The sequence below is a fragment of the Anolis carolinensis genome, chromosome X (assembly GCF_035594765.1).
Source record: "Anolis carolinensis isolate JA03-04 chromosome X, rAnoCar3.1.pri, whole genome shotgun sequence".
NCBI classification, from domain to species: domain Eukaryota; kingdom Metazoa; phylum Chordata; class Lepidosauria; order Squamata; family Dactyloidae; genus Anolis; species Anolis carolinensis.
In genome coordinates this window covers 3,618,441-3,642,618 of record NC_085847.1, presented here as the reverse complement: position 1 = coordinate 3,642,618, position 24,178 = coordinate 3,618,441, and the positions used below count along the sequence as shown (strand labels likewise).

Below are 24,178 nucleotides of genomic sequence, written 5' to 3'. Positions count from 1 at the left end.
GGGGGGGGGCAGTCGAAGAGAAAGAGAGAACACATTGTGAGATAGGTAAAGGGTAAAGGTTTTCCCCTGACGTTAAGTCCAGTCATGTCTGACTCTGGGGGTTGGTGCTCATCTTCATTTCTAAACCGAAGAGCCAGTGTTGTCCGTAGACACCTCCAAGGTCATGTGGCCACTGGCATGACTGCATGGAGCGCCGTTACCTTCCCGCCGGAGCAGTACCTATTGATCTACTCACATTGGCATGTCCGTAGACACCTCCAAGGTCATGTGGCCATTGGCATGACTGTATGGAGCGCTGTTACCTTCCCGTCGGAGTGGTACCTATTGATCTACTCACATTGGCATGTCCATAGACACCTCCAGGTCATGTGGCCACTGGCAGGACTGCATGGAGCACCGTTACCTTCCCGCAGGAGCGGTACCTATTGATCTACTCACATTGGCATGTTTTCGAACTGCTAGGTTGGCAGGAGCTGGAGCTAACAGTGGCCGCTCACGCCGCTCCCGGGGTTTGAACCTGGGACCTTTCGGTCTGCAGGTTCAGCAGCTCAGCGCTTTAACGCACCTTGCCACCGGGGCTCCTATTATTTTAGTAGTTATACACTATTTTAAGTCTTTATTATATAAACCACCTTCTTTTCCCCCCCTTGCCGTTTGGGCTCCTTTTCTTTCCCTTTGGCTTCTCCTTCCTCCCTTCCTTAGGCTGTAAATTATAATCTTTTATGATTTATAATAGTCTTTTAGAGTTTATTGAAAAACCGCGAAACTGTGAATCCGCGAAAAGTGAACCGTGAAGTAGTGAGGGAACACTGTACATACATTTCGGAGATGAGACCCAAACCCTCCAGTTTAGTTCTATGCTACCCTTCCAGCTCAAATATATAAAAATATAACATGGTTTTAGGTATCTGTCAGGGGTCCTGGAATGTATCCCTCATGGATACAGGGTGGGGTGGGGGTGTCGCATGGAAATGGATTTGTTTTCAAAATGAGATGAAAATTCTCCCCCGTCTCCAGTTATCAGGACTAAGAAACGGCCATTAAATGGGTTCCAGGAGCACTTCCGAGTTTCAGCACCACTACTGACCTGGCAGAAAGAAAGAAAATGGCCTGTACCTGTCGGAAAAGAGCCGAGAGTGGCGGCGATGACAGCTAAATTACAGCATAGAGGTCAGTCTCCCTCCTCCCAGCGAGTGAGTGGCTGTGAATGAACCTGCCATTAGGGGACCTGAGGAAACGCCTTGGCATTCCAAAATTAATCGATATAAATCTTGAGCGCTCGCATTTGTCCACCAATTACATGGGATATTTATCACAGCCGAAAGGGACACTGATCTTTGACCCGGGGACGTTTCCCGCAAATGAATCAATTAGTTCCGAAGCCCTTGAGCCAACCGGGAGGGCTGCAAGCGAGGAAAAGCTCTCATTGGGGAGCAAAGGGAGGCCTGGGATTCATAGTCTTCCAAACTGGACTAGAAAGGCACCAACGCTGGACCCTCTCGCTCCAGAATCCACCAGGAAAACCCACAGACATCCTTTGCCCGAAATTAAATTGTGTGCCCATCAAGTTGTTAAGCATTGTTTGAATGCTTAACTTAGCTTCTTGATCATTTTTTAAAAATGTATTTGCAATGTATTACCTCACAACCTCTGAGGATGCCTGCCATATATGTGGGCGAAACATCAGGAGAGAATACTTCTGGAACATGGCCACACAGCCCGAAAGACATACAACAACTCAATGTATTTGCACCGTTATACACAAAAAGCCATTTGGTTCTAGGAGACAAAAGCAGGATAGGAACTCAGAATGGACTAATGAACATTTTTCCTAGCAAAATGTTCATTTCACTGCTGAAAAGTCACTGGTACAGTAGTCTCACTTATCCAAGCTAAACGGGCCGGCAGAAGCTTGGATAAGCGAATATTTTGGATAATAAGGAGGCATTAAGGAAAAGCCTATTAAACATCAAATTAGGTTATGATTTTACAAATTAAGCACCAAAACATCATGTTATACAACAAATTTGACAGAAAATGTAGTTCAATACACAGTAATGTTACGTTGTAATTACTGTATTTACAAATTTAGCACCAAAATATAATGATATATTGAAAACATTGACTACAAAAATGGCTTGGATAATCCAGAACCTTGGATAAGCGAGGCTTGGACAAGTGAGACTCTACTGTAATATTAATTACATATTATATATTAAATGTAATATTACTAATAATATTACCATATAATGATATAGTGCAATATAGTAATTTAATGTTTATACTGTATTATTTTATGTTTGTGAGCCACTGTGGCATAGTGAACCACAACTCCGGAGACCAGGGTTCGAATTGCCACTCAGCCATGGAAATCTACTGGGTGATCTTTGTCAAGTCACACACTCTCAGCCTCAAAGAATGGCAATGACAACCCCCCCCCCCCGAACAAAACGTGTGAAAAAAAACCCATAACAGTTTCATCTCAGGGTCCGTTTAAGTTGGAATCGACTTGATGGCAAACAACAACAACAACAACAACAACAATTGTGTCTAGAGTAGTGCAGCGGAGTTAATTTCCCCCCTCCTATCAGAGGCGAATATAAATCCAAGTTCATTCTCCTTTGAATTAAAATGGCTTCAAATATACTCACTTCACATTGTGCATGGCTTTTTGTGTTTCTTCTGTTATGGCGATTTGGAAAAAATCTCACACAGTCTAAACCCATTTTTTATTTTAAAAATCCCTCCTGGATAACCTAATGGGGGCAATATGGTAGTGTGTGGTCAATGGGAACTTTTCCAGCCATTACATCAAATGCACACAGCGAGGAAAATAAAACCCTGTTTGGACACCTCTAAACTTGCCTGTGTTTGGAGATTCGTCTGAAATGCTGGGGCAATGAGGCTGTTTTCATTTACATTCATATTTTTTTAAGAGTCATATACTTTTACACTTGCAACCCAATTAAAGAATTCCTGCATTCCAACTTGCCTTTGGCAGGTTTTGGTTTTTATTAAAGGGGTGTCGGTTGTAGAAACTGTGCCTTGCTCCAACTATTAAAAAGCAGGCAGGCTGTGTTATTTGACTTGTTCCCAGGTAGCGCGGAGGAGTGGTTAGCGTGATCTTCGGGGCTTTGGGAGATCTGGGTTCAAATCCCCTCTGAGCCACTTTGGATCAGGCTTTTTCTCCCACCCCACAGGATAAAAGAGAGAGAACCATAGCGGCCTCAAATCCCTTCGCCTGAAAATGGGATAGATGATAGCTACTAAAGAACAAGCTTGCTGCCCATTGGCTTGACTTGCTTGGTGCCAACAGGTGACATCCTGTAAGACATGCGTAGCCAACGATTCTTCAGTAGCTGTTGGACTACAAATCCCATCAGCTTGGGCCAGCAAAGCCAATGATGAGGCATCCCTGCATGTCTAAACAGACCCTAGGCCCACTCATGTTTTGACCAGCAAAAATTGCTAGTGTCAATCAGTAAAAATACCATTTCAGTTTCATCTTGAAGAATGGACCAACATTTGCAAGTCATGTCAGTTGGATGAGGAACAGTAATAATAATAAAATCACGCAGTCCAAAAACGCTAGTCAAACATGAAGAAAAATGAGAGAAAGATTCCCTAACTGCTGCGATAGCGGCGGACTAAAGGAACTGAGGCAATAGCCCATCCCAATGGCTATACACTCTATGGGGAGAGTGGGCAGGGCTACAGCCAATATTGTATCTAAGAGCTTTCTAGAAGATTCCGAAACTGACTGTGCAGGCGCAGGTAATAACATATGTGCATATTTCACAGTTGACCATGATGGAGAAGTTTAAAACACTAGGAGAAAATGACACTGACCTCGTCAACAACATTTTTCCTCTCGTCCAAGTTCTTCGAGGGAACCAGTGGATCTTCATACGCTGCCACACTGATGGATGTCTCAAGCATCTTGAGGGTATTCGATTGAAGACGGTGGACTTAAATATTCTATTTCCATTGCCAGGATTGGTCCTGCTCACAGAAGAATATCCCTGTAAATAGAAAATGAGCCAAACAGGCTATACTTTTCTCCTTGACCTTCTTCGCTTGTTTATTTCCAGGAGATTTTTTAAAGGTGAAAAAGCCTTCTTATATTGAGTGAGATTTCTGATATACGACTGCCAGCAATTCTCTGGGGTTTCCTAAAGTGGTCGTTTCAAGGCATACCTAGCAATATCCAGGGTCACACCAGGCATTGTCTGCACCCAAAGCAAATCCTCTACAACTGAGCAACAACCTTGCACAATGCAGATCGCATTGCCATTACATGTTCCTTGTACTACATAGCTTTTGTGTCGAGTGCAACTGAACCAAACTACCAAACGCACAACCAACTGATAGGATTCTACAGGATCCATAGCATCACTCCATGGTAATTCAAGCAGTGTGAAAATACTCTGAATGTGAAGATCATCATCAGTGTGGAGCTGGACTTTAAAAGGTGTTGTTTTCTGGTAATTTTGTTTTAGCTGCAATGTGTGTAGGCCTAAGGGAAGGGGGATGCCCACTCCATGTCCCTAGGTTGGAGGCGACAGCTCCAATAACTTCGGAAAGGGCTGCGCTGTCTATAAAAACGGAGAGACGGCGCTGCTCTTTGCTGGGATGGTGGGATGCCCCCTGGAACAGCTCTTTTCCCACAGAGCTGAGCTCTACAGCACAGCTGGATTCAAGCACCCGGCCGCCATGGCCCTAAGAACATGGCCGGATATATTTCATGCCATTAATCACATGGGCCAAACCCTTTGCAGCCTCCGCTGCCTTTGGTTGCTTACAGTCCCAACCGTGGGCTTTTCATACATTAAAGTGCCAAAGGCTCTATGATGAATAGCACCGGGAGGGAATAAACCTTAAGCTGGAAAAAGCTGGAAAGGCAACCCAGTCGCAGAAATGTTCAGTTGAAGCCCCAGACTCATTTCTCAGGGTCTGTTTGGGAAGGGGAATGCCAGGCAGGGAGACAGACGGACGGATGGTGCAAACAGGCTGACTCAGACGGTACCCACAGGCCCAGTTGAAGCTATCAAAGAGCCATGGGGTATATCCTTACTATTGAATGGATGCAGTTTGACACCACTTGGACTGGCACGATTCAATGCTATGTAATCTTGAGATTTGTAATTTGGTGAGACATCAACACTCTTGTGCAGAGAAGGCTACAAACCTAATGAAACCATAGTTCCCAGGTTGCCACAGTGTGGAGCTTGAGCAATGATGGGCAACCTTTTGCGCTTGGTGTGTCAAAATTCACCAAAAAACCTAGCATGACTTGGGTGGTGTGTCACTTCGAGAGAAAAAACATAATTTCGCAATATGTATAGTTTAAATAAGAAAAATATATAATTGTAATATATAACTGTATTTAATAAATCTAAAACTATGTACTATCATTATTTCCATGTACAACAATCTATGGTACCTCTTGCAGTTTCCACGCTGATTTCTCTCTATTGTAGTTTCAATGTAGTCATGAATAATGAATAATATAATAATAATATAATATTAATAATATAATAATATACTACATTAATAATAGAATGATTATATATACACACACACACACACACACACACACACACACACACACACACACACTAGCTGTGCCCGGCCACGTGTTGCTGTGGCGAAGTATGGTGGTATGGGAAATAAAGTATTGAGGAATTGGTGGTAGTTAAGGTACAGGGTAAAGGTTTTCCCCTGACATTAAGTCCATTATAAATGGGTTATATAGCTGTGTGGAAGGGCCTTGAGTCTACACTGTCGTATAATCCAGTTAAAATCAGATAATCTGTATTTTATAGGCAGTGGGGAAGAGGCCTAAGTGAGGCCTAACTCGGCCTGTCCCCTGGGCTGAGTGGGTTGCTAGGAGACCAAGTGGGCGGAGCCTTCTAACTGGCAGCAATTGGATAAAAACAATTATTCCTCTCCCTCTAATTATGACTTTATTTTTCTTTCCTTTTTGTTGTATGAGCGTAGAGGCATGGATGAGGGGTTGTGCTGCCAAGTTTAGTGTTTCTGGGATGTGTAGTTTTGTTGTTTTGTCCTAGGCCGAAATTTCATTAGCCTTTATATATATATACACACACACACACACACACACACACACACACATACATATACACACATACATACATACATACATACATACACACACACACACACACACATATATATTTATCATCATCAATCCTTAATAAACAGTCCTAGTGGAGGAATTAATATACAATTGTTGGAAAAACAAGGAACTTTTACACAAACTTACTTCTTATCTATGCAAGCTAAAGATTATCTATGCAAGCTAAAGCTAAAGGAATCTCATCTATATATATAAAAATGTAATGTGCATAATTCCCATGGAGTAAACAACAAAACCACTGGACCAAATCACACCAAATTTGGCCACAAAAGACATAGTCATCCTATCAATCTGCATGCGGCAGCGTGTCAGCAAAAATGGCTAGGCATGTCAGTGCTGACACGCGTGTCATAGGTTGGCCATCACTGAGCTAGGGCAGTTCAAGCAGTGTCAAGCTGTAGGAATTTATTTATTTATCATGTCAGAAGCGAATTGAGAATACAGTTATAATGTTTTTAAAAACACAAAGTTAAAAACCTGGCATTATACTAGATTTCCTTTGATCAGAAGTTGGCCATTTGGAGGAATATTTGGTATCTATAGCGGAGGAGAATCTCTTCCCTGAATCCGATTTTTTTCTCATTCTGAATGTTATCTATCCAATTGGAGGGGAGGAAGACGGAGAGCTTGAGAATGTTTCTTTTTGGAACAACCACTCCCAGAATCCCACCAGTAACTTTCCCAAGCTCTAGAAGAAGTTGAATGAGATGGACCTCTGGTCTGATTCACATCCGGGTTGGATCATCTTTTGTTTGAATCCTTCAGTTCAGTTACCAAGATGAGTGACGACAAAACATCTCAATAAATACAAAATCCATTGAGATCAAAGATGTCTTGGCCCATTTGAAGAATATTCGAAATTCAACATAAATTTGACACCTTGTCCTGCAACAAATACAGTAGAGTCTCACTTATCCAACGTTCTAGATTATCCAACACATTTTTGTAGTCAAATTTTTCAATATATTGTGATATTTTGTGCTAAATTCATAAATACAGTAATTACTACATAGCATTACTGCGTATTGAACTACTTTTTCTGCCAAATATGTTGTCTAACATGATGTTTTGGTGCATAATTTGTAAAATCATTACCTAATTTGATGTTTAATAGGCTTTTCCTTAATGCCTCCTTATTATCCAACATATTTGCTTATCCAACATTCTGCTGGCCCATTTATGTTGGATAAGTGAGACTCTACTGTAGTTCCGTTTTGGTCATTTTAATTGTCCTCTAAGTGCCTACTTTGTTTGCTGAATTTTTTGCCAATTTCACGCCCAAGTTCTGTTTCTTGTAATGACTGTTGGTCTGGTGCCCACTTTATGTTTAATCAGTTTTGGTTGTTTCTGTTATTTGCCTCTCACGTGGTTTTGTTCTCGTTTCAATCCGGCGGCATTATTTAACCAGCTGTTTTGCATTCACTTCTTAACGGCCCATTCTTTTGCATTCACATCCTTGGCATTTACTACTTGGGCCTCTGTGTTTCTCAATTCATAATTATATCCAATTTGTGTTGTTTTTGTTAAAGAGAATGTTTTACATTACTGTACTTTTTGCATTTTTTTATTGATCCACATTGTGGGCTGTTCCACCAATTTCTAATCATAAATAGTTTCCGCAAATGTTTTGAAAAGTGAAGAAAGTGATGAGTGTCAGCGAGGCTAATGAAATCTGTGTCATATTGTGCTACCTATTCTGGAAGGAAATCACGGCATTTTCTGGATTTCTGAAACAAAGGTAGTTGTTTGACCTCCATACCTTCCAAGTGTCCCAATTTGGCTGGGATGAATTCATCTTCGGCCAATCCACTTTTTCCCTTTGAATCTGGAACCTAGCTTTAGAATTCAGTCTGATCTCAATTTCTTTCCAACGTGCTTTTGTTGTTTTGGATTGTGTTTATTTTTCATTTATTTTTAACATGCTTATTTGCTTGTTTGCCTTGCCTTTTTGCCAGCTTCGGAAGCAAAATAGAGACGTTGGCATGTTTTGAGTTTTATCTCATCAGCTCATCTGGTTTGAAGTAGCTCCCGACACACAGGAAAGGGAATTGAATCAAAGGCGGTTGCTGCCGTTGCCGAAATGGGATAAATATGTGAGGTGGTGCTTAAAAGGATGCCAGGAAAAGGATGCCTGCTCGACACAATTGCATACAAACACGCACTTTGTAGTTTTCATCTCTTTGAATGGACCTGATGATTGTGATATGGGGAGACACTGAATGTGCCTCTGACAGGTCCAAATTAGCAATGTTTGAACCCTTGATGGGTGCATCTACACTGTGAAATTATTGCAGTTTGACACCACTTGGACAGCCACGGCTCGAGGCGATAGAATCCTGGGAGTTGTAGGTTTTTAGCCTTCTTTGCTAAGAGTGCTGATGTCTTGCCAAACTACAACTCCCCAGAAGAGATTTGTTCACTCAAAATGCTGTTTATTTATTTATTTATTTATTTATTTATTTACAGTATTTATATTCCGCCCTTCTCACCCCGAAGGGGACTCAGGGCGGATTACAATGAACACATATATGGCAAACATTCAATGCCAACAGACAAACAACATTCAGTTTTAGACAGACACAGAGGCATTTTTTAACATCTTTCCAGCTTCACGATTTCCAGCCACAGGGGGAGCTGTTGCTTCACCATACATTGGTGGCTGTTCTTCCTCTTCTTTTCCTCGTGAGCAGTTTTATGGTGTTGTAGATTAGTTAAATTAGCCTCCCGCATAAAGCGTCCCTAAATTTTCCCTACTTGACAGATGCAACTGTCTTTCGGGGCTGCTAGGTCAACAGCAAGCCGGGGCTATTTTTTTTATTTTATGGTCGGAGGCTTAACCCGACCCGGGCTTCGAACTCATGACCTCTCGGTCAGTAGTGATTTATAGCAGCTGGTTACTAGCCAGCTGCACCACAGCCCGGCCCCCTAGTAGGTAAAGGTAAAGGTTTCCCTTGATGTTAAGTCCAGTCATGTCCGACTTTGGGGGTTGGTGCTCATCTCCATTTCTAAGCCGAAGAGCCGGCGTTGTCCATAGACACCTCCAAGGTCATGTGGCCATTGGCATGACTGCATGGAGCGCCGTTATCTTCCCGCCACATTATCTTCTACTCACATTGGCATGTTTTCGAACTGCTAGGTTGGCAGGAGCTGGGGCTAACATCGGGCGCTCATTCCGCTCCCGGGATTTGAACCTGGCACCTTTTGAGGGGAAGTCATAGGGAGGAGGGAGCAAGCTTGTTTTCTGCGGCCCCACAGACTAGGACACGGAACAATGGCTTCAAACTATAGGAAAGGAGATTCCACCTGAACATCAGGAAGAACTTCCTCACTGTGAGAAGGGCTGTTCGGCAGTGGAACTCTCTCCCCCGGGCTGTGGTGGAGGCTCCTTCCTTGGAGGCTTTTAAACAGAGGCTGGATGGCCATCTGTTGGGGGTGCTTTGTATGCGATTTCCTGCTTCTTGGCAGGGGGTTGGACTGGATGGCCCATGAGGTCTCTTCCAACTCTACTATTCTATGATTCTATGATTCTATGATTCTAAGTTCAGCAGCTCAGCGCTTTAACACACTGTGCCACCAGGGGCCCCTTATTCCATAGTACGCCTTTTCAAATTATTTTTACAATCTTGATTGATTGATTGATTGATTTTAATATGTATTGGTTTTATTTGCTCTTTTATCGGATGTGTTGGTTGCATTATATGTCGTTGTTCCTCGCGTCGATCTGCAGGGAAATGTCCATAAGAAAGAAGTAGTATCATCTCATCTCATATCAAATAAGGAGGCCACCTCTTGCTCGCGCTTCATTTGTCCCATTTCTCTTCCGTCTAGACTTTTTTGACATCATGCCCAGAGACACTCTAATGTGTGGTTTCATAGAGCTCTATGGGGACACCTTGGCACCCTCTCATACCAGAGACTCAGTAGCTACCACTGAACCTTGGCAACAACTGCAAGAAGATGATTCAATTCTTAAGGATAGCTGCTCAGTTTCTTCTCTCTATCACCCCCCCAAAATTTGCCCACCCTTGAGCTACCGCATCATCATGAAACTAAATCATCACTGGAGTAAGGATGCCGAATGCAGAACCTGCCGTGTGTCTCCCGAGTCAAGTTTGCGGTCCCTCTCTTCCTTGTTCCATCTGCAGTTATTTTAAAAATGTATCCACTTAATGGAAATAAATGAGAATGATGTATTGTAATTATTTTAATATAGGCTGTGCTGTATATGTTTCTTTTTCAAGAAAAATCTGGAAACACGTTTCCTTTCCCATCTGGAAGAGAAAAAAGGCCACATTTATCTTCATTTAGTCAGAGACGGGTCAGCTAAATCTGTTGTCCGTATATGCAAAACAGATGTGACATATACAAAGTGTGTGAGTGTCATAGGCTATGAAAGGGGATATAATAGGTATATTACACACACATATGTGCCTCATTTGCAAGCGGGTGGATTTCGAGCTGTGTCAAGGCGAAACCTGGGTTAACATTCGGCCCAAAGAGATGGTCTGGATGATCTCGCTGTAAAGTTCTGGACCATTTCAGGCAGGATTAGGTCTTCGGATTGCACACCAAAATACTTGTTCGTAGAAATGAGTATATCAGAAAGAAGACAAAACTAGAAGAACACTCTTCCTCTCTCTGACTTGATGTCTGTTTATGTTGGCCAGAATCCAGATCTTTGTAAATAGACTCGTATCGGCACCTTTCCTCTTCCATTCTCTGAGCTCTCTCCCGCCATACGCTCTTCTGCTTTTTGCCAGGGAGAATGAACAGGATTTCTGTTGGTCTTTTGGATTATTTTATTATAAAATAAGAGATATACAAAAATACATGGGAGGAAATAGACTCTTTGTTGTCTACGCACATTACAGTCCGTTCATTTTGGATCCCATGGACAGAATCCCACGTTCACTGTGCCTTTACATCTTCTGCTTTTCCCTAGCAGGCATCTCGATACCGAACACATGGAGGAACTTAAACATAAGCGTCTGCTTATGTAAACCCAGTTAATTTGTGTATATAAACATTTTCCTTATCCAATTAGATCAGAGATCTTTACTGGGCTTTCTTCTGTGCCTTCACACATAGGGACCAGAGATTCCTGGTTGCCTTCTGTCAGATTGTATGAGCCGTCTGAGACTGGTAGCTCTTTACAGTTAGTGTCCTTATTCGTCCATCATCCTTTTACAACTCTTCATGGGCTTATCTGGAATCAAGGCCTGTGCCCTTGGCATTATCCAACATTTCACAAAGCTTTATGCTTTACTATCTTTATCCTTTTTAGGCTTCAAGGGCTGACATTTTGCAAAATATGTACCAAATTAGTGCTCGGCAAGATTCATGCTAGAGCAGTTTCCTGATTTTAGATTTGTCCAGCAATCCTCTGCTTCGAAATTATGCAGCCAGTGGGGAGAGTGCCTGTTATATACACAAAGATTCTGGGTTCAAAACCCATCACTATCAGTTCCACATGGTTGGTGATAGGGAACAACCCTGTTTAAGACCCAAAAGGCTTATATTGACCATAGTCAACATGACTACTGTACAATATCTTCCTATTTAATGGACGACCCTATCAAGAAAAGAGCACATTTCCTGAAAGAAGAATCAGGAAAATAAGATTTTGTCGGCAAACAGATGGTCAGCTGCCTGTCCTCCCATCCTTTTTGCCTTGTTTTTATTTATGTTGCACTTTGAAATGGTCATATGACTGGTCAAACAAATAAATTATTATTATTATTAATTAATAATGGAAGACCCATGGGTGGGTAGCATGGGAAATTGGTACATGATGTGGGCGCTTGCAAGATGGATTTATTTATTTATTTATTTATTTACAGCATTTATATTCCGCCCTTCTTTCTCACCCCGAAGGGGACTCAGGGCGGATCACATTACACATATAGGCAAACATTCAATGCCTTTGTAACATAGAACAAAGACAAGACAAACATAGGCTCCGAGCGGGCCTCGAACACATGACCTCCTGGTCAGAATGATTCATTGCAGCTGGTTGCAGCTGGGTTGCTCTCCCACCTGCGCCACAGCCCGGATTGAGAGCAGGAGAGCCACTGTTCACTTGCACGGCATCCTAGGCTGCCGTGACATTCACAGATATCCACAAGGACTAATCTTATGAGACAGACCATGTAAAACACTGCTTGGAGCACCTTTTAACCTTTTAGAATCTGAGCGGTGGCCAGAGAAATGAACCTCCTGGACTGGAGGCCAGTGTGTATTTGTGTGTTTGTGAGAGAGTGAAATCTGTTGATGTGGCTAGTGCTGGAGCTTGAAAACTGTCCCCCCCACCAAAAAAAAAATCAAGTTTGACAGTAGTTGTTTGGGATAGTAATGCATTGTTTGCTATTTTTGTTGTTGTGATCATTACTTTCGGATTACTAACAGACAGGCAGAAAGCTTGAGAAGTTCCTACGGTGTCTCTGAAAAGGCCCTTCAAAGCTAACTTTGACCTCATATTCATGGATTTGGTATTCATGTTTTCACTTACCCACCCTCCAAATTAGTATTTGTGGGCCTCTTTATGTCCTCCAGTGTTATTCCATTGTATGTTTCTATCCTAAGTATAGTCAAAACAAGGCTTGCTATTATCTGCTGTTTCTAGTATCTACTGTGTATGTGTGTGTCTTGGAATGTATCCCCTATGGATATGGGGGCCGGACTGTAGAAAATGTCACTTGTCAAAGTGGGCAAAATGTAGGCCTCCAGATGATGATGGACTGCAACTCCCAGTATTCCTCCTCATTGGTTTTATGTGGCTGGGGCTGATAGGGACTGGAGTCCAACACCATGGGTGAGCTCTTCTTTACGACCACAATGTTGCACCCATAGAACAGTGTCATCTTTTTATGCCACTTTTGACATGACAACCTTGTTACCAAAAAAAAGGCAATGTATCGCAGCCAAGAGTGTACATTGTAACACATTGACTTCCATGTTCCGGTTTTAATGTTATAACACGCAATGATATACAGGCCAGTTTAAAAGACAACCCAATAAGACAAGAGATGGAGAAAGGAGTAAGACGAATACCTTTTATAAATGTTATGGTTTGCCATCTTCCCCCTTCCCGCCAATGTAACCATGGTAAGCTCATCTATACATTATCTACACATATCTACAGATTATCTACAGTTTTTGCAGATATGACTCTTTGGTTGAGTTTCATTTTTCTCTCTCTTTACACTGCAACTATCCAGGACCAAAACAAAAAACAAAAACCCAGCAACAACAACACCATCATGACTTGCAGAACTGCTAGGGGCAGGGGGGGGGAGAGAGAGAAACAATTCAGAATAAATATACCCACATCACAATAGGTATGACCAAAAGCTTTGGCACACATCCATGTAACAGAAAGGGAGAATCCAGTCGACCATCCAGTGGCAATAGCAAAGCAAAAGGTTGCACAGGCAGAGCATTTTTGAGCTCGCAATGAGACAAGGTACGTCAGTCTTTTGAACAACAGTCACTTGACAATCTAGTACGGCAACCAAAAGAACTTACAATTCCACTGCAAATATCAAAATAATGCTTAAAATGTATCCCCCCCCCCTTTGCAAAATACTTTCGCTTGGATCCAGGAGTGTTGTGCAGTTTTGGGTGACAGAACCTTACCAAACTCTTCTGGACTCAAAGAAATTTTTGCTGAATGTGAGGCAGATATTAGTCACAAATATGGTGAGGGAATAAGGGATGTTTGTGAAAAGGAGCAAGAAGCAGCCTGCGGAACTGAAAGTGCGGGAAAGAAATAAGGAGGAAGCCACATGCAAAGCCTAAGTATGTTTAAGCGAGATAGGGATTGTGATGGTACAATGACCTGAACAGACCGAGACTATATTCTTATGGCCCCTAAAGCCATATCCCAGAAAACCAAATATCTATGGATCACTTTCTCCATGGAGTGAAGAAGCATCTCCTGTTCTGCTGAAGGTTGGTTTTGAATCAAGAGATTCAAATTCCCAGAACAGACTGGACTCTGGCACTAAGAGATGCAGAGCCAATCTTAGGAAATGGGGGCTACAAAGTGGAGTCCGCGACATGCGAGTGTAGAGAAAAGCAAACCACAGACCACTGACTATAATGGAGCCTGAGCCCTGCCACATGCACAATGAAGGATCTTCTTATGGCAACACCATCTTCTGGTCAAAGGAAATCTAGTAGAATGCCAAGTTTTAAACTTTGTTTGTGTTTTTAAATAAATTATAACTGTATCCTCAATTCGCTTCTGAATTGATAAATAAATAAATTCCCAAAAAGGAGATTTCATTTCAATATTAGGAAGAACTTTCTAATGATACCAGCAGTTCAAGGGTGGAAGAGATGCCCAGGAAGGCCATCGATTCTTTCTTCATTGGAGGTTTTGAAACACAGGATCCATGGCCTCATTATTGTGGATATTGTAGGAACAGGTAAAGTATCAGGAATGCTCTTCAAAAAATCTATTGGGGATGCTGTAGCGATTGATGGTCTATATCAGCAGGATTTTGGATCAAACTGTCTTTGAGATCTCTTATTTCTCACAGGCAGCTGATGTACATCTTAATCCACAGAATCTTCTTATGTCTAGCAAATGTGTTATCTGAGAGCTGATATAGATAATGTTGTCCACTTTGGTGGTATAAACTAAAAGGGGACACTTAAGCAGCAACATAGAGAAAAGACTCCAAATAGTCACTGAAAACATCACTTGGCATCTTCCTCGTTTTAGCTCTCCTTTTTCACCAATGGTTAGGAACCAGAGCTACTAAATTCCAGCAACATCTGGAGGGCCACATGCTCCCTATCCCTGGTTTATACCACCACAGACAGCCTCGGGTTAGCGTTAGCCAAAACAGAAATTCTACCCTCTTGGTCTGCAGTCCCATTGACAAGATGGCCTGACCTACCTATAAACTGTGGTGTTCACTGGGCACTCTGAAGAAGGAAAGAAGTGCATAGTCACTGAAAGGTTACTATGATGACAGCTGCAAGGGAATAATGCAACATATGGCTTCATTTAGAAAGCAAAGGAAAAGAGTCCAGCTGCCAATCACTGTGTCCAGGGAAAGGTTGGAGAAAAGAGAACAGCATCGTTCAGATATGGAAGCAGGTGGAGCAGAACACTTCAGCGGAAGCCCCAGCCTCCATCCATCACACCCGCCTGGTCTGCCAAGGAAAATGGGCTGGTCATTTCATCCCCCGGGATGAGGAAGGAAAGAAAGAAACCCAGTCTTGAATGATGAATCTGATGGTGCAAGTGGGAACAAGAAGGAAGAGGAGGAGGAGAAAACCTGTGTGAGAGAGGAAGGAAACAGGGAGTCTAGGGGGCCGGTTCTTTTGACAAAATAGTGCTCTCCAAAAAAACCGAATGCTACTGAGCAACTCAAACCATGCAGAAAGCCCATCAGAGCTCCAGGACCTGGCTTCAGAGATGTTATCTTGGTCCATAGTCATAACTGGTCGGAGCGCCCGCAGTGGAATACATGTTGGCCGCGGCCGCAGCTGCAGCCGCTGCTGCAGCAGCAGCTGGATTCATGTGGTGGTGGTGGTGATGGTGGTAACTGTGTCCCCGGATACTGGGCAAAGGGTAGGGTGTGGGCCGGCTCTTTGCTCCCAGGTAATGGTCGTAGGCCGAGACTGGGTGTTTGTAGGGATGGTGGTGAAGGGGCTCCGAAGCCGAAGGCTCCAGCCGCAGTTCGTGGTGTGGGGGGCTGGGCCGGCTGCCCGCTGGACTGGGGAGTGGGACCAGGCCTCCTCCCCCAGGTACAGGGAGCGCCGGGCTCAGGACCCTCGACATGAGCTGCTGGTGGGCGGGATCTGCGTGGAGAGGGGTCCCACCGGCTGCTTCCCGCTCATATTCCCTCCGACTTTCTGCTGCATCTGCAAGGCATGCCAGAGAAGGAGGAGGAGAATGCAGAAGAATCAGTCAGTTGTCAGGGAGTTGGTCAAATCCAGCATTGGGAGAGAGAACCAGACAACACAAAGAAAAGTCAAGGAGCTCAGTGCTGTCTAACTTTGCCACAGATGCAGTTCATGGTAGATTAGTCCTCTTACAGTTCTACAGCCCTGATGGCCCGTATTTATGGAGACCAGGGCAATCTGTAGTCCAAAAAATGAATGCTTCAGAGCTGATACAACTGGTGCTAACACCTGACTGGTATTGTTGAGACACTACAGGACACATGTGATTGCATTTCAAAAGTTACAATTCAAAGCAAACATGACCACTACAGTGTATTTGCAGCCCAAGAAATCTACAAGATTTGTAGAGTGTACTGTTAGTGGATATTGCAATCGAGAATTAAGTGTGGGACTTACACAGACAGAAAATAGAACTGAGCAATTTTGCGATGTCTGTATTCAACCAATGGCCACCATGATGTTGCAACATGGGAGTCAGCAAAGTGACCCTTATGTGCCAATGTGCTAGGCACTTCCAATGTCCAGCTTGCCAATGTAGAGCCCAAAGCATATTGGGACACGTGCTGGTGCCTTTATATGCACCTTCACATATGTGAAGGTTGGAAACTGTGCAAATGGTTGTGCAAGTAGACTGTGATACAGAATCACAGCATATATTTCTTAGTCTTAGACCAGGGGTGTCAAACTCATTTTCACTGAGGGCCACACCTACCTTATGGTTGCCTTAAAATGACCACTGAATACATAGAAGGAGATTTTGTGGATACAGAGAGCCAACTATATATATATATTTTACATGGTGATTGGTGCTCTTTAGTTTTTACCCAGTTTGGTCCCCAGAAGTTATTAAATGACAACTCGCATCACTTTTGATTATCTGCCATGTTCTAGTCATGAGATCTCATAATGAGAAATACAGGAATTGTAGGCCAGCATCGGGAGGGCCACATAAAATGATATGGTTGGCCGGATTCAGCCCACAGGCCTTGAGTTTGACACATGTGTCTTAGAGGAATTGCAGCTACTCCAAAAGGACTAAAGGAGGTGGTTGGTTTTTTATTTCTTTAAGCACAGCGTCAGGTTTTAGACATACCTTCGGCACACATGCACACCCACCCACCTATAGAGACTACTCAGGTCAATGTCACCCTGTTTTTAAACAAACGCAAAACAAAAGGAGAGCTTTTCTGTTGTTGTTCCTTAGTGCAACGATATTATGTTAACAGAGACAAGGAGAGGAATGCCAGAAATAGCAGCTTTTTAAAAAACTTTCTTTCTGAAATGAAGTGTTTAACATTGCGTTCGGCAGAAATCTGCCCTCCTGGGACGAGACATTCTGACTGTGATAAATAGAGCTGAGTTGAGTGACAAGTTTGCACACGCTTGAAATTTTTGCAATTGTATAACACTAAACAAATAGAGACTTCTTTTTATTCTAAATCGGCCTGGAGTGTGCTGGGGAAAAGGGCCCCCAGCTTTCTCTGTGCAATTGTTTACTCTGTGTAATGGAAATGGAATCAAGGAAAGATTCCTAATGGGGAACTTGGGGAGGGGAGTAGCAGGAGGTGAAATCTACCTACTGAATCGCATACTTTTTGTTGATGTGGTTTTAAAAAGGTGTTTGTTAGGGTTTCATTTTTATTTTTTTCAGAAAAAATATTTAGATGGAAAATGGTATTACATTCACCAGAAGCAAACGTATCAGTAATAAACACATATTTTCCCCCAAATTCCTCGTTCGAGATATTTTACTCATTTGATTTTTTAAAAATTAATCCTAGTTCAACATTTCAAAAATCAAGTGTTTGTGCATTTAAACATAAGATACAACATTAAACACTGTAAAGGCAAGCCATTATCAGAGCTGGAAAAATTACTTTTTGGACTGTGGCTCCCAGAATCCTTTAGGTAGCATGATCAATTATCTATGTTGTTGCTGTTGTTTTTTTTGTTTTTGTTTTTTGCCTTTAAATCATTTCCAACTTACAGCAGCTCTAAAACAAACCTCTCACAGGGATTTCCTGGCAAGATTCATCCAGAATCTGAGTGACCTTGAGTGGGTCACACTCTCTCAGCCTCAGAGGAAGGCAAGGGCAAACACCCTCTGGGCAAACCTTACCAGGAAAACCCCATAATAGGGTAGTTTTAAGTCAGAAATGACTTGAAAGCAAACAACAACGTAGGCGTAAGTGACTTTAAACTAGCAGTACATAAAATGAATGCTGTGTAAATGACGACTACTATGCCACAGTAGAGCAGCTGCAGAATGCACCCACTATTATTGCAACTCTTGTTGATTTGTTTTTTAAACGCATTCTTTGATGTCTTAACTGTTGATTTTATGATATTATATGATTGTATTGGGCTTGTCCCCGTGTGAGCCGCTCCAAGTCCCCATTGGGGAGATGGAGGCGGCATACAAAAAATATTATTATTATTATTATTATTATTATTATTATTATTATTATTATTATTATTATTATCTGGCCTTTCAAATTGTGTCAGACAGAAACTCCTCTCAAGATTTAACCAACACAGCTAAAAATGAATGATTGTGGAAAATGAAATACTGTACAACAATATCAGGATGTCCAATGCAGTATCTCATTGCTGGGAGGCTTCTTTTGCACCCAATACAGAATATTTATCATGTTTTTATGCAAACTGAGAGCACTAGACTGAGGGTACAGCTGTGAAGAACAACTTTAGGCCCAGTTGCTTAAAGAGGATAAATAGTCCATTTACACAGCTTGCTGTCTCAAGCAAGTAAGCGCTTGGAATGTGTCTGCCTTAACAGCAAATGCCTAGAAGAATCACCAGAGTGACCTGTAGAAACAAAGCAAAGGAGATACGGCTCCCAAGCTCCAAATCCCTCTTCAACTCCTTTCCCTTTGTGAATGAGATGTTTCTTCTTGTAAGCCTATAAACCATACTGGCAAATATCCAGGCGCTGTGCCTCAACTAGTTAGCAAATATGACTATTAATCACCCTTAATTTTCAGTTCCTATGTGTCACACCACTGAAAGCCAAGTGAATATTTAAAAGATTGGGTGCAGGGTGAATTCCCTAGCAGAGCGAGGTCCTTGATTCTAAAATCCTATTGTAAAACTTAACAGCACCCAGGGAGGATCTTCTGGCACCTGGAGGGGCTAGCACAGTTATTCTAACAGATGTTCTTGGCAGACAAGTGATGCCACGATTGCCCAGTTTAGTCTTCAATGTGCCAAGGGATCCCTGGGGGAGGGATTTATTGTACGTCTGGCAGTGCTAGGTAATAGCAAGGCTGGTACTCTGAAAGTTGTTGCCATGCCAAAGCATGAGAAATAGTGAGTTGTAGTTATCAGAGTGGTGGACTGGAAAAATCCAGGTGCAGGTTCTGACTAAACCATGACATTCACAGGGCAGCCTTAAACCACTCACTCTCTTTTCTAGCAGGGATGCTCTAAGGATTGATCGGTGAGCTGGAGAGCATTGTATGCTGCTCATTTGTGAAAAGGCAATATATAAATTAACTAATTAGTGAGAAAGGAAGGCTATGTTTTAGCATCATGTCACCTAGCAATGTTCAAATAAAAATGACAGCTTACAGTAGGAGGGAGAAAGATGTTTCTCCCTCCACGCCATCATGAATAGGGCCTCCCTGGTTTGAAGGACGGAAAATCCAGTTTCAAATTGTGCCAGAAATAGAGAAATTGTGCTTCAAGAATGTCCCAAGCAGGAGAAACTCAGGAAATTGTTCAAGCATTGACATAATGTATATGGACAGAATATTTGGAAACAAAGAGGGGAATTACACAGCTTCAATAAGCCTTCAAACGCCTCCTTCCAAAGGAGAGCAAAATCTGGATGAGCACAGGAAACTCATTATTTTGAGGTGTATGAGAGATAGATTCAAGGACTTTGGAATGGGGATAAGGGAAACAGGGGAGACTTGGACCCCCACTCTTGACTTGGTGGGGTCTAAGCCCCCTGAATTGCGTTGTCAGAGTCTTCACAATTAACAATTTATCCTCCCCTAAGAAGGTCCTGCAAATAGGCAAAATTAAGAACAACCTGCCTGCCAATGTAAAGTGTCCTCCCTCGAAAAAGAAACAATGCTGGGGTCCCTTGAGATGTTAAAAGTATATTTTCCACCAAAACTCACCTTTCTCAGTTCCATTCTGATGCACTGGAGAAGACACAGGGTTTCGGGATCTGGCAAAGGCACTCATGAGAGGGAGGGCCCCAGGTCGGTGATTTCTGGGCCTATAGTGGAGGGAAAGAAAAGAAGAATGAGGTTGTCCTGCATTGTAAGAAAGGGAAATGCTTTTAAAATGGAAAAGGAAAATCAGTCGACCTTAACCTGACACCCTCAAAATGGCCAACACCGCCAGGGAGATGGCAAAGCTGCCTGGAAGTTGTAGTCCAATGTATCTAGTGAGGCCAGAATGGAGGAGGTTTCTCCAAATAATGTATATATCAGGCATGGGCAAACTTCGGCCCTCCAGGTGTTTTTGACTTTGACTCCCACAATTCCTAACAGCCCCAGGCCCTTTCCTTTCCCCGCTCAGTCGCTTAAGCTGAGGGCCCTAAAACCTGCGATTTGGTACTGTCTGGAAGCGCCCTAGGTCTTCCAAAGCAATGCTATGATAACATTTGACAGAAGTCATCCATTTCAATAGGGTTTGCTATTATCTATGCCTTCCTATTTCCATGGTAAGTTCAGGAACTTATACCCTGCCAACATGTTATTTAAAAGGTTCGGATTTTGTTTAGGATCTGCCTACTAATGAAACCATTTTCAGAAAGACACTTGGCTGTCCTCTTGCAGCATTGTGATCCTGTTCCAGTTAAGATTCAGACATTCAAAATAGGTTTGAAAAACTCTTGAAAGACACCTTAAAATAACTGCATGAGGTTTATTCTTTAATAGATTAAACCTTTGGACCAGTTTCAAATATGACTAGAGATTTGACCATGGAGTTCCTGCCATCGCATTCTAGAGACCCATCTTGCATCAACTCCTACATCTGACTCACACATCCAGTCAGGCCCTATTTTACTCCAATATCAGCATAAGAAATGCATACATCATAGCCAGGATCCCATAAATGTTCTGCTTCTGCAAGACTCACCATTTCATTCAAATGGCCCCCTTCCATAGGAAGTTGCCATGACCATTAGAGTGGAATATAGCATTAGAATTGTGTAGTGTGAAACGGAATTTAGTAGAGGAATGCAAAAGGGTGGGAGGACTCAACAGCCTTACCAGTCTTCAGGGTCACAGTCTCGGAATCCTTTAGCAAAAGGGTTGCTGGCAATCTTGAGCTGGGTGATCTGAAGAAAGAGATTTGAGGAAGGGGAGAGACTTTAGAGAACTCGAGGAACAATGGTATCAATTAAAACAGAGAGTGGAAAGGTTTCCAGCCTGTATATTTATACATCTGTTTCACTCTGCCCCATTAGCCTGCAAACTTGTTTCAAATTGGCATTAAAATGAACATTGTGAAATGTAATTGTCTCAAGATATACATTTATAAATGGCTCTGAAATCGCCCAACACCCTTCTTGGAACCTGTTTTAGCACCAATAATTGTATCACAGGGACATGAGAGAAGCCTCCCACAAGGATGGTAAAAAACATCAAAACATCTGGGCGTCCCCTGGGCAACATCCTTGCAGACGGCCAATTCTCTCACACCAGAAGCAACTTGCAGTTTCTCAAGCCGCTCCTGACACGAAAAAAAATGTATCACAATAATTCAAACATGTACATCATCCAGAGGACAAAATACTATCCAATTTTCCCATTCACTTAAGAATTGTGGAACAGGTTGGTTTGGATCCAATTCCTCTTATGATCACCACCATCTACACTGTAGAATTACTGCAGTTGACATTGTTTTAACTGCCATGGCTCAGTGCTATGAAATTTTGAGAGTTGTAGTTTGGTTTTCTCTCTGCTCCCAAATGCAGCACTGTATTCTACGTAACACAAATTCACAGCGCTGGGAGAGAGGCAGGCCCCGAGCTGTGATCTACCTGAAATGTGAACACGTTTGTAAGAAAATGCCCCTTTCTATGCCTCCCTTCTCCAGCCATTGCTAAGTAACTTCCCTCATGGCATCATCTCAGAGTAACCATGTATTTTTTGAATGCACCAGGGAGAAAGGCAGGGCAATTTCCCCCCTTATATTTAAGCAAATCCATGGATAAAGTATGTGATTGTGAGTTTCCGGAATGGGTTGAAAAACAAACTTTAAGCCCCTTAGTGACAGTTCCAGCCTTAGAGGTCAAAGTGATAGAAAGCAGAAGAGAAGACGCAGCTGTCCTGAGCCATCATGCCAAGGCCCGCCTGGGAGGGCCCCAGAGCCTCTTAAAGGCACAGCCGCTTACTCTAAGGACCGCTATTTGCTGATCTTCTGATCATCAAATTGCAATCGCACAACTCCCTCTTGATTGCTCTCCTCTACTGAAACAGAACAGACAGAGACATATTTCATCAACACTCTTCCACTTGCCTCTGTAAGTCGTGGCACTTTTAACCTTAGAAAAGTTTCATAAACACCTATCCAGCCAGAGCCTCGAAAGACACTCTGTGGACAAAAAGTCCCTGAATTCCTCCAATACATGGCTCACCGATGGCTTTTCAAGGTTTCTAAGAATCGCAAGTCCAAAAAGTAGCCTTTCTGAGATTGAAAATGAGTCTTTTTTGTACTTAAAAGCTCCACATTTTCTGCAAGTCGACTGGTGACTTGAAGACATATCACACCAAGGCTTTAATCTGCATCTTATTTTACTTATGGATAAACCCATCACTGATGCAACCTAAGGCTTTGCCATATTGCATGGGTGCACTCTTGGTGCACTCCTTCCTAAGTGCCCACATGTTTCCAGCTACCTTTAGTGTTTTGCACATCCTTATATATCTCCAGGGAAACTAATCGCATGTAAGAAAATAGATTAAACTTGTGATATTCATGACCACATGAGAGGTAAATTCATTTTGTCCTGGGATGGAGACATAATTTCAAAGGCATTCTCCAATTTGAGAGGCATTTTAGAAGGTTAAAGTGCTAGTGGGTTAAGCATTGGGTTGAACAACATTATTATTTTGGCCTTAAGTCAATCAAGTGTATGTAGGTAAAGGTAAAGGTAAAGGTTTCCCCTGACGTTAAGTCCAGTCGTGTCCAACTCTGGGGGTTGGTGCTCATCTCCATTTCTAAGCCGAAGAGCCGGCATTGTCCGTAGACACCTCCAAGGTCAAGTGGCCAGCATGACTGCATGGAACGCCGTGGTGTATGTACCACATCATTATTTATTTTGACAAGTCATCTTCAAAACTGTCTTGTCATTTTTCTCTCGCCCATGCACACAAACAAAATGTAGTATCTTTTTCTGCAATGTCATTTCCAGTACATTAAGATATACTAGACTCCTCCAGACTGATATTTGCTGCAAGACGAAAGGATAACCAAGCCAGTTCTGACTGAGAGTGGGTTTCCAGACCAGCCAGTTTTTGAGAATTGCACAGTCTGGGGTGTGTGCTGCTTACACTTCCTCAGATAGGTCTGGAGCTGTACAGAAGCCATGATGTCTCTCTGACTTCCATGGATATTTTTTGCAGGATTTGAAAAAGGAAAATGGCAAAGCATAGAACTCTTGCCAGCTTCTTTTGGAAGAATAATACAGCAAGGCCTCCCAGGGTGATCAAATTCCTTCAGAAACCAAGCAACGGGTTTAGCAGACAAACTGTGAGAGAAGGAGCATATTTCCCCAGACAGTCTGCAGAACTTGCACTGAGATTGAAGAGGCTGAATGCAATGTTATTCAGGGGGAGGAATTGCCAGCCATGCAGAAAGGGATGGCTGGGCAGGAAAACAGTGAGATGAAGCTCGCCACGTCATGTGGATTCTTTTCTCACAAGAGCCCTCAATAGGTCACTCAAACTTTAAAAAATAATCCCGGTTCAAACCTATAGTTTTTATTGCTTCCAAAGCTTGGAAAAGTTACTTTTTGGATTATAACTCATGGTATTCCTGAGCAAGCCTAGAGTGGTTTAGAGATTCCAAGAGTTTATTTTCCAAGCAGTCATGGCTTCCCTTGACCCAAAAGAT

At 42.6% G+C, this 24,178-nt stretch overlaps 1 protein-coding gene across 1 annotated transcript in view; it reads right to left on the bottom strand.

Annotated features, from left to right (window-relative positions):
• Positions 1-13,103: 13,103 nt before the first annotated feature.
• tbx1 (T-box transcription factor 1) overlaps positions 13,104-24,178 on the bottom strand; it is a 34,329-nt gene continuing 23,254 nt past the window's right edge. Inside the window, exons 5-7 of the mRNA XM_062958447.1 lie at positions 21,331-21,398; positions 20,227-20,327; positions 13,104-16,039 (exon numbers count right to left, since the gene is read on the bottom strand). Of these exons, the coding sequence (XP_062814517.1) occupies positions 15,594-16,039; positions 20,227-20,327; positions 21,331-21,398 (615 nt within the window). The 3' untranslated portion in view covers positions 13,104-15,593. The remainder of the gene's footprint in view (positions 16,040-20,226; positions 20,328-21,330; positions 21,399-24,178) is intronic.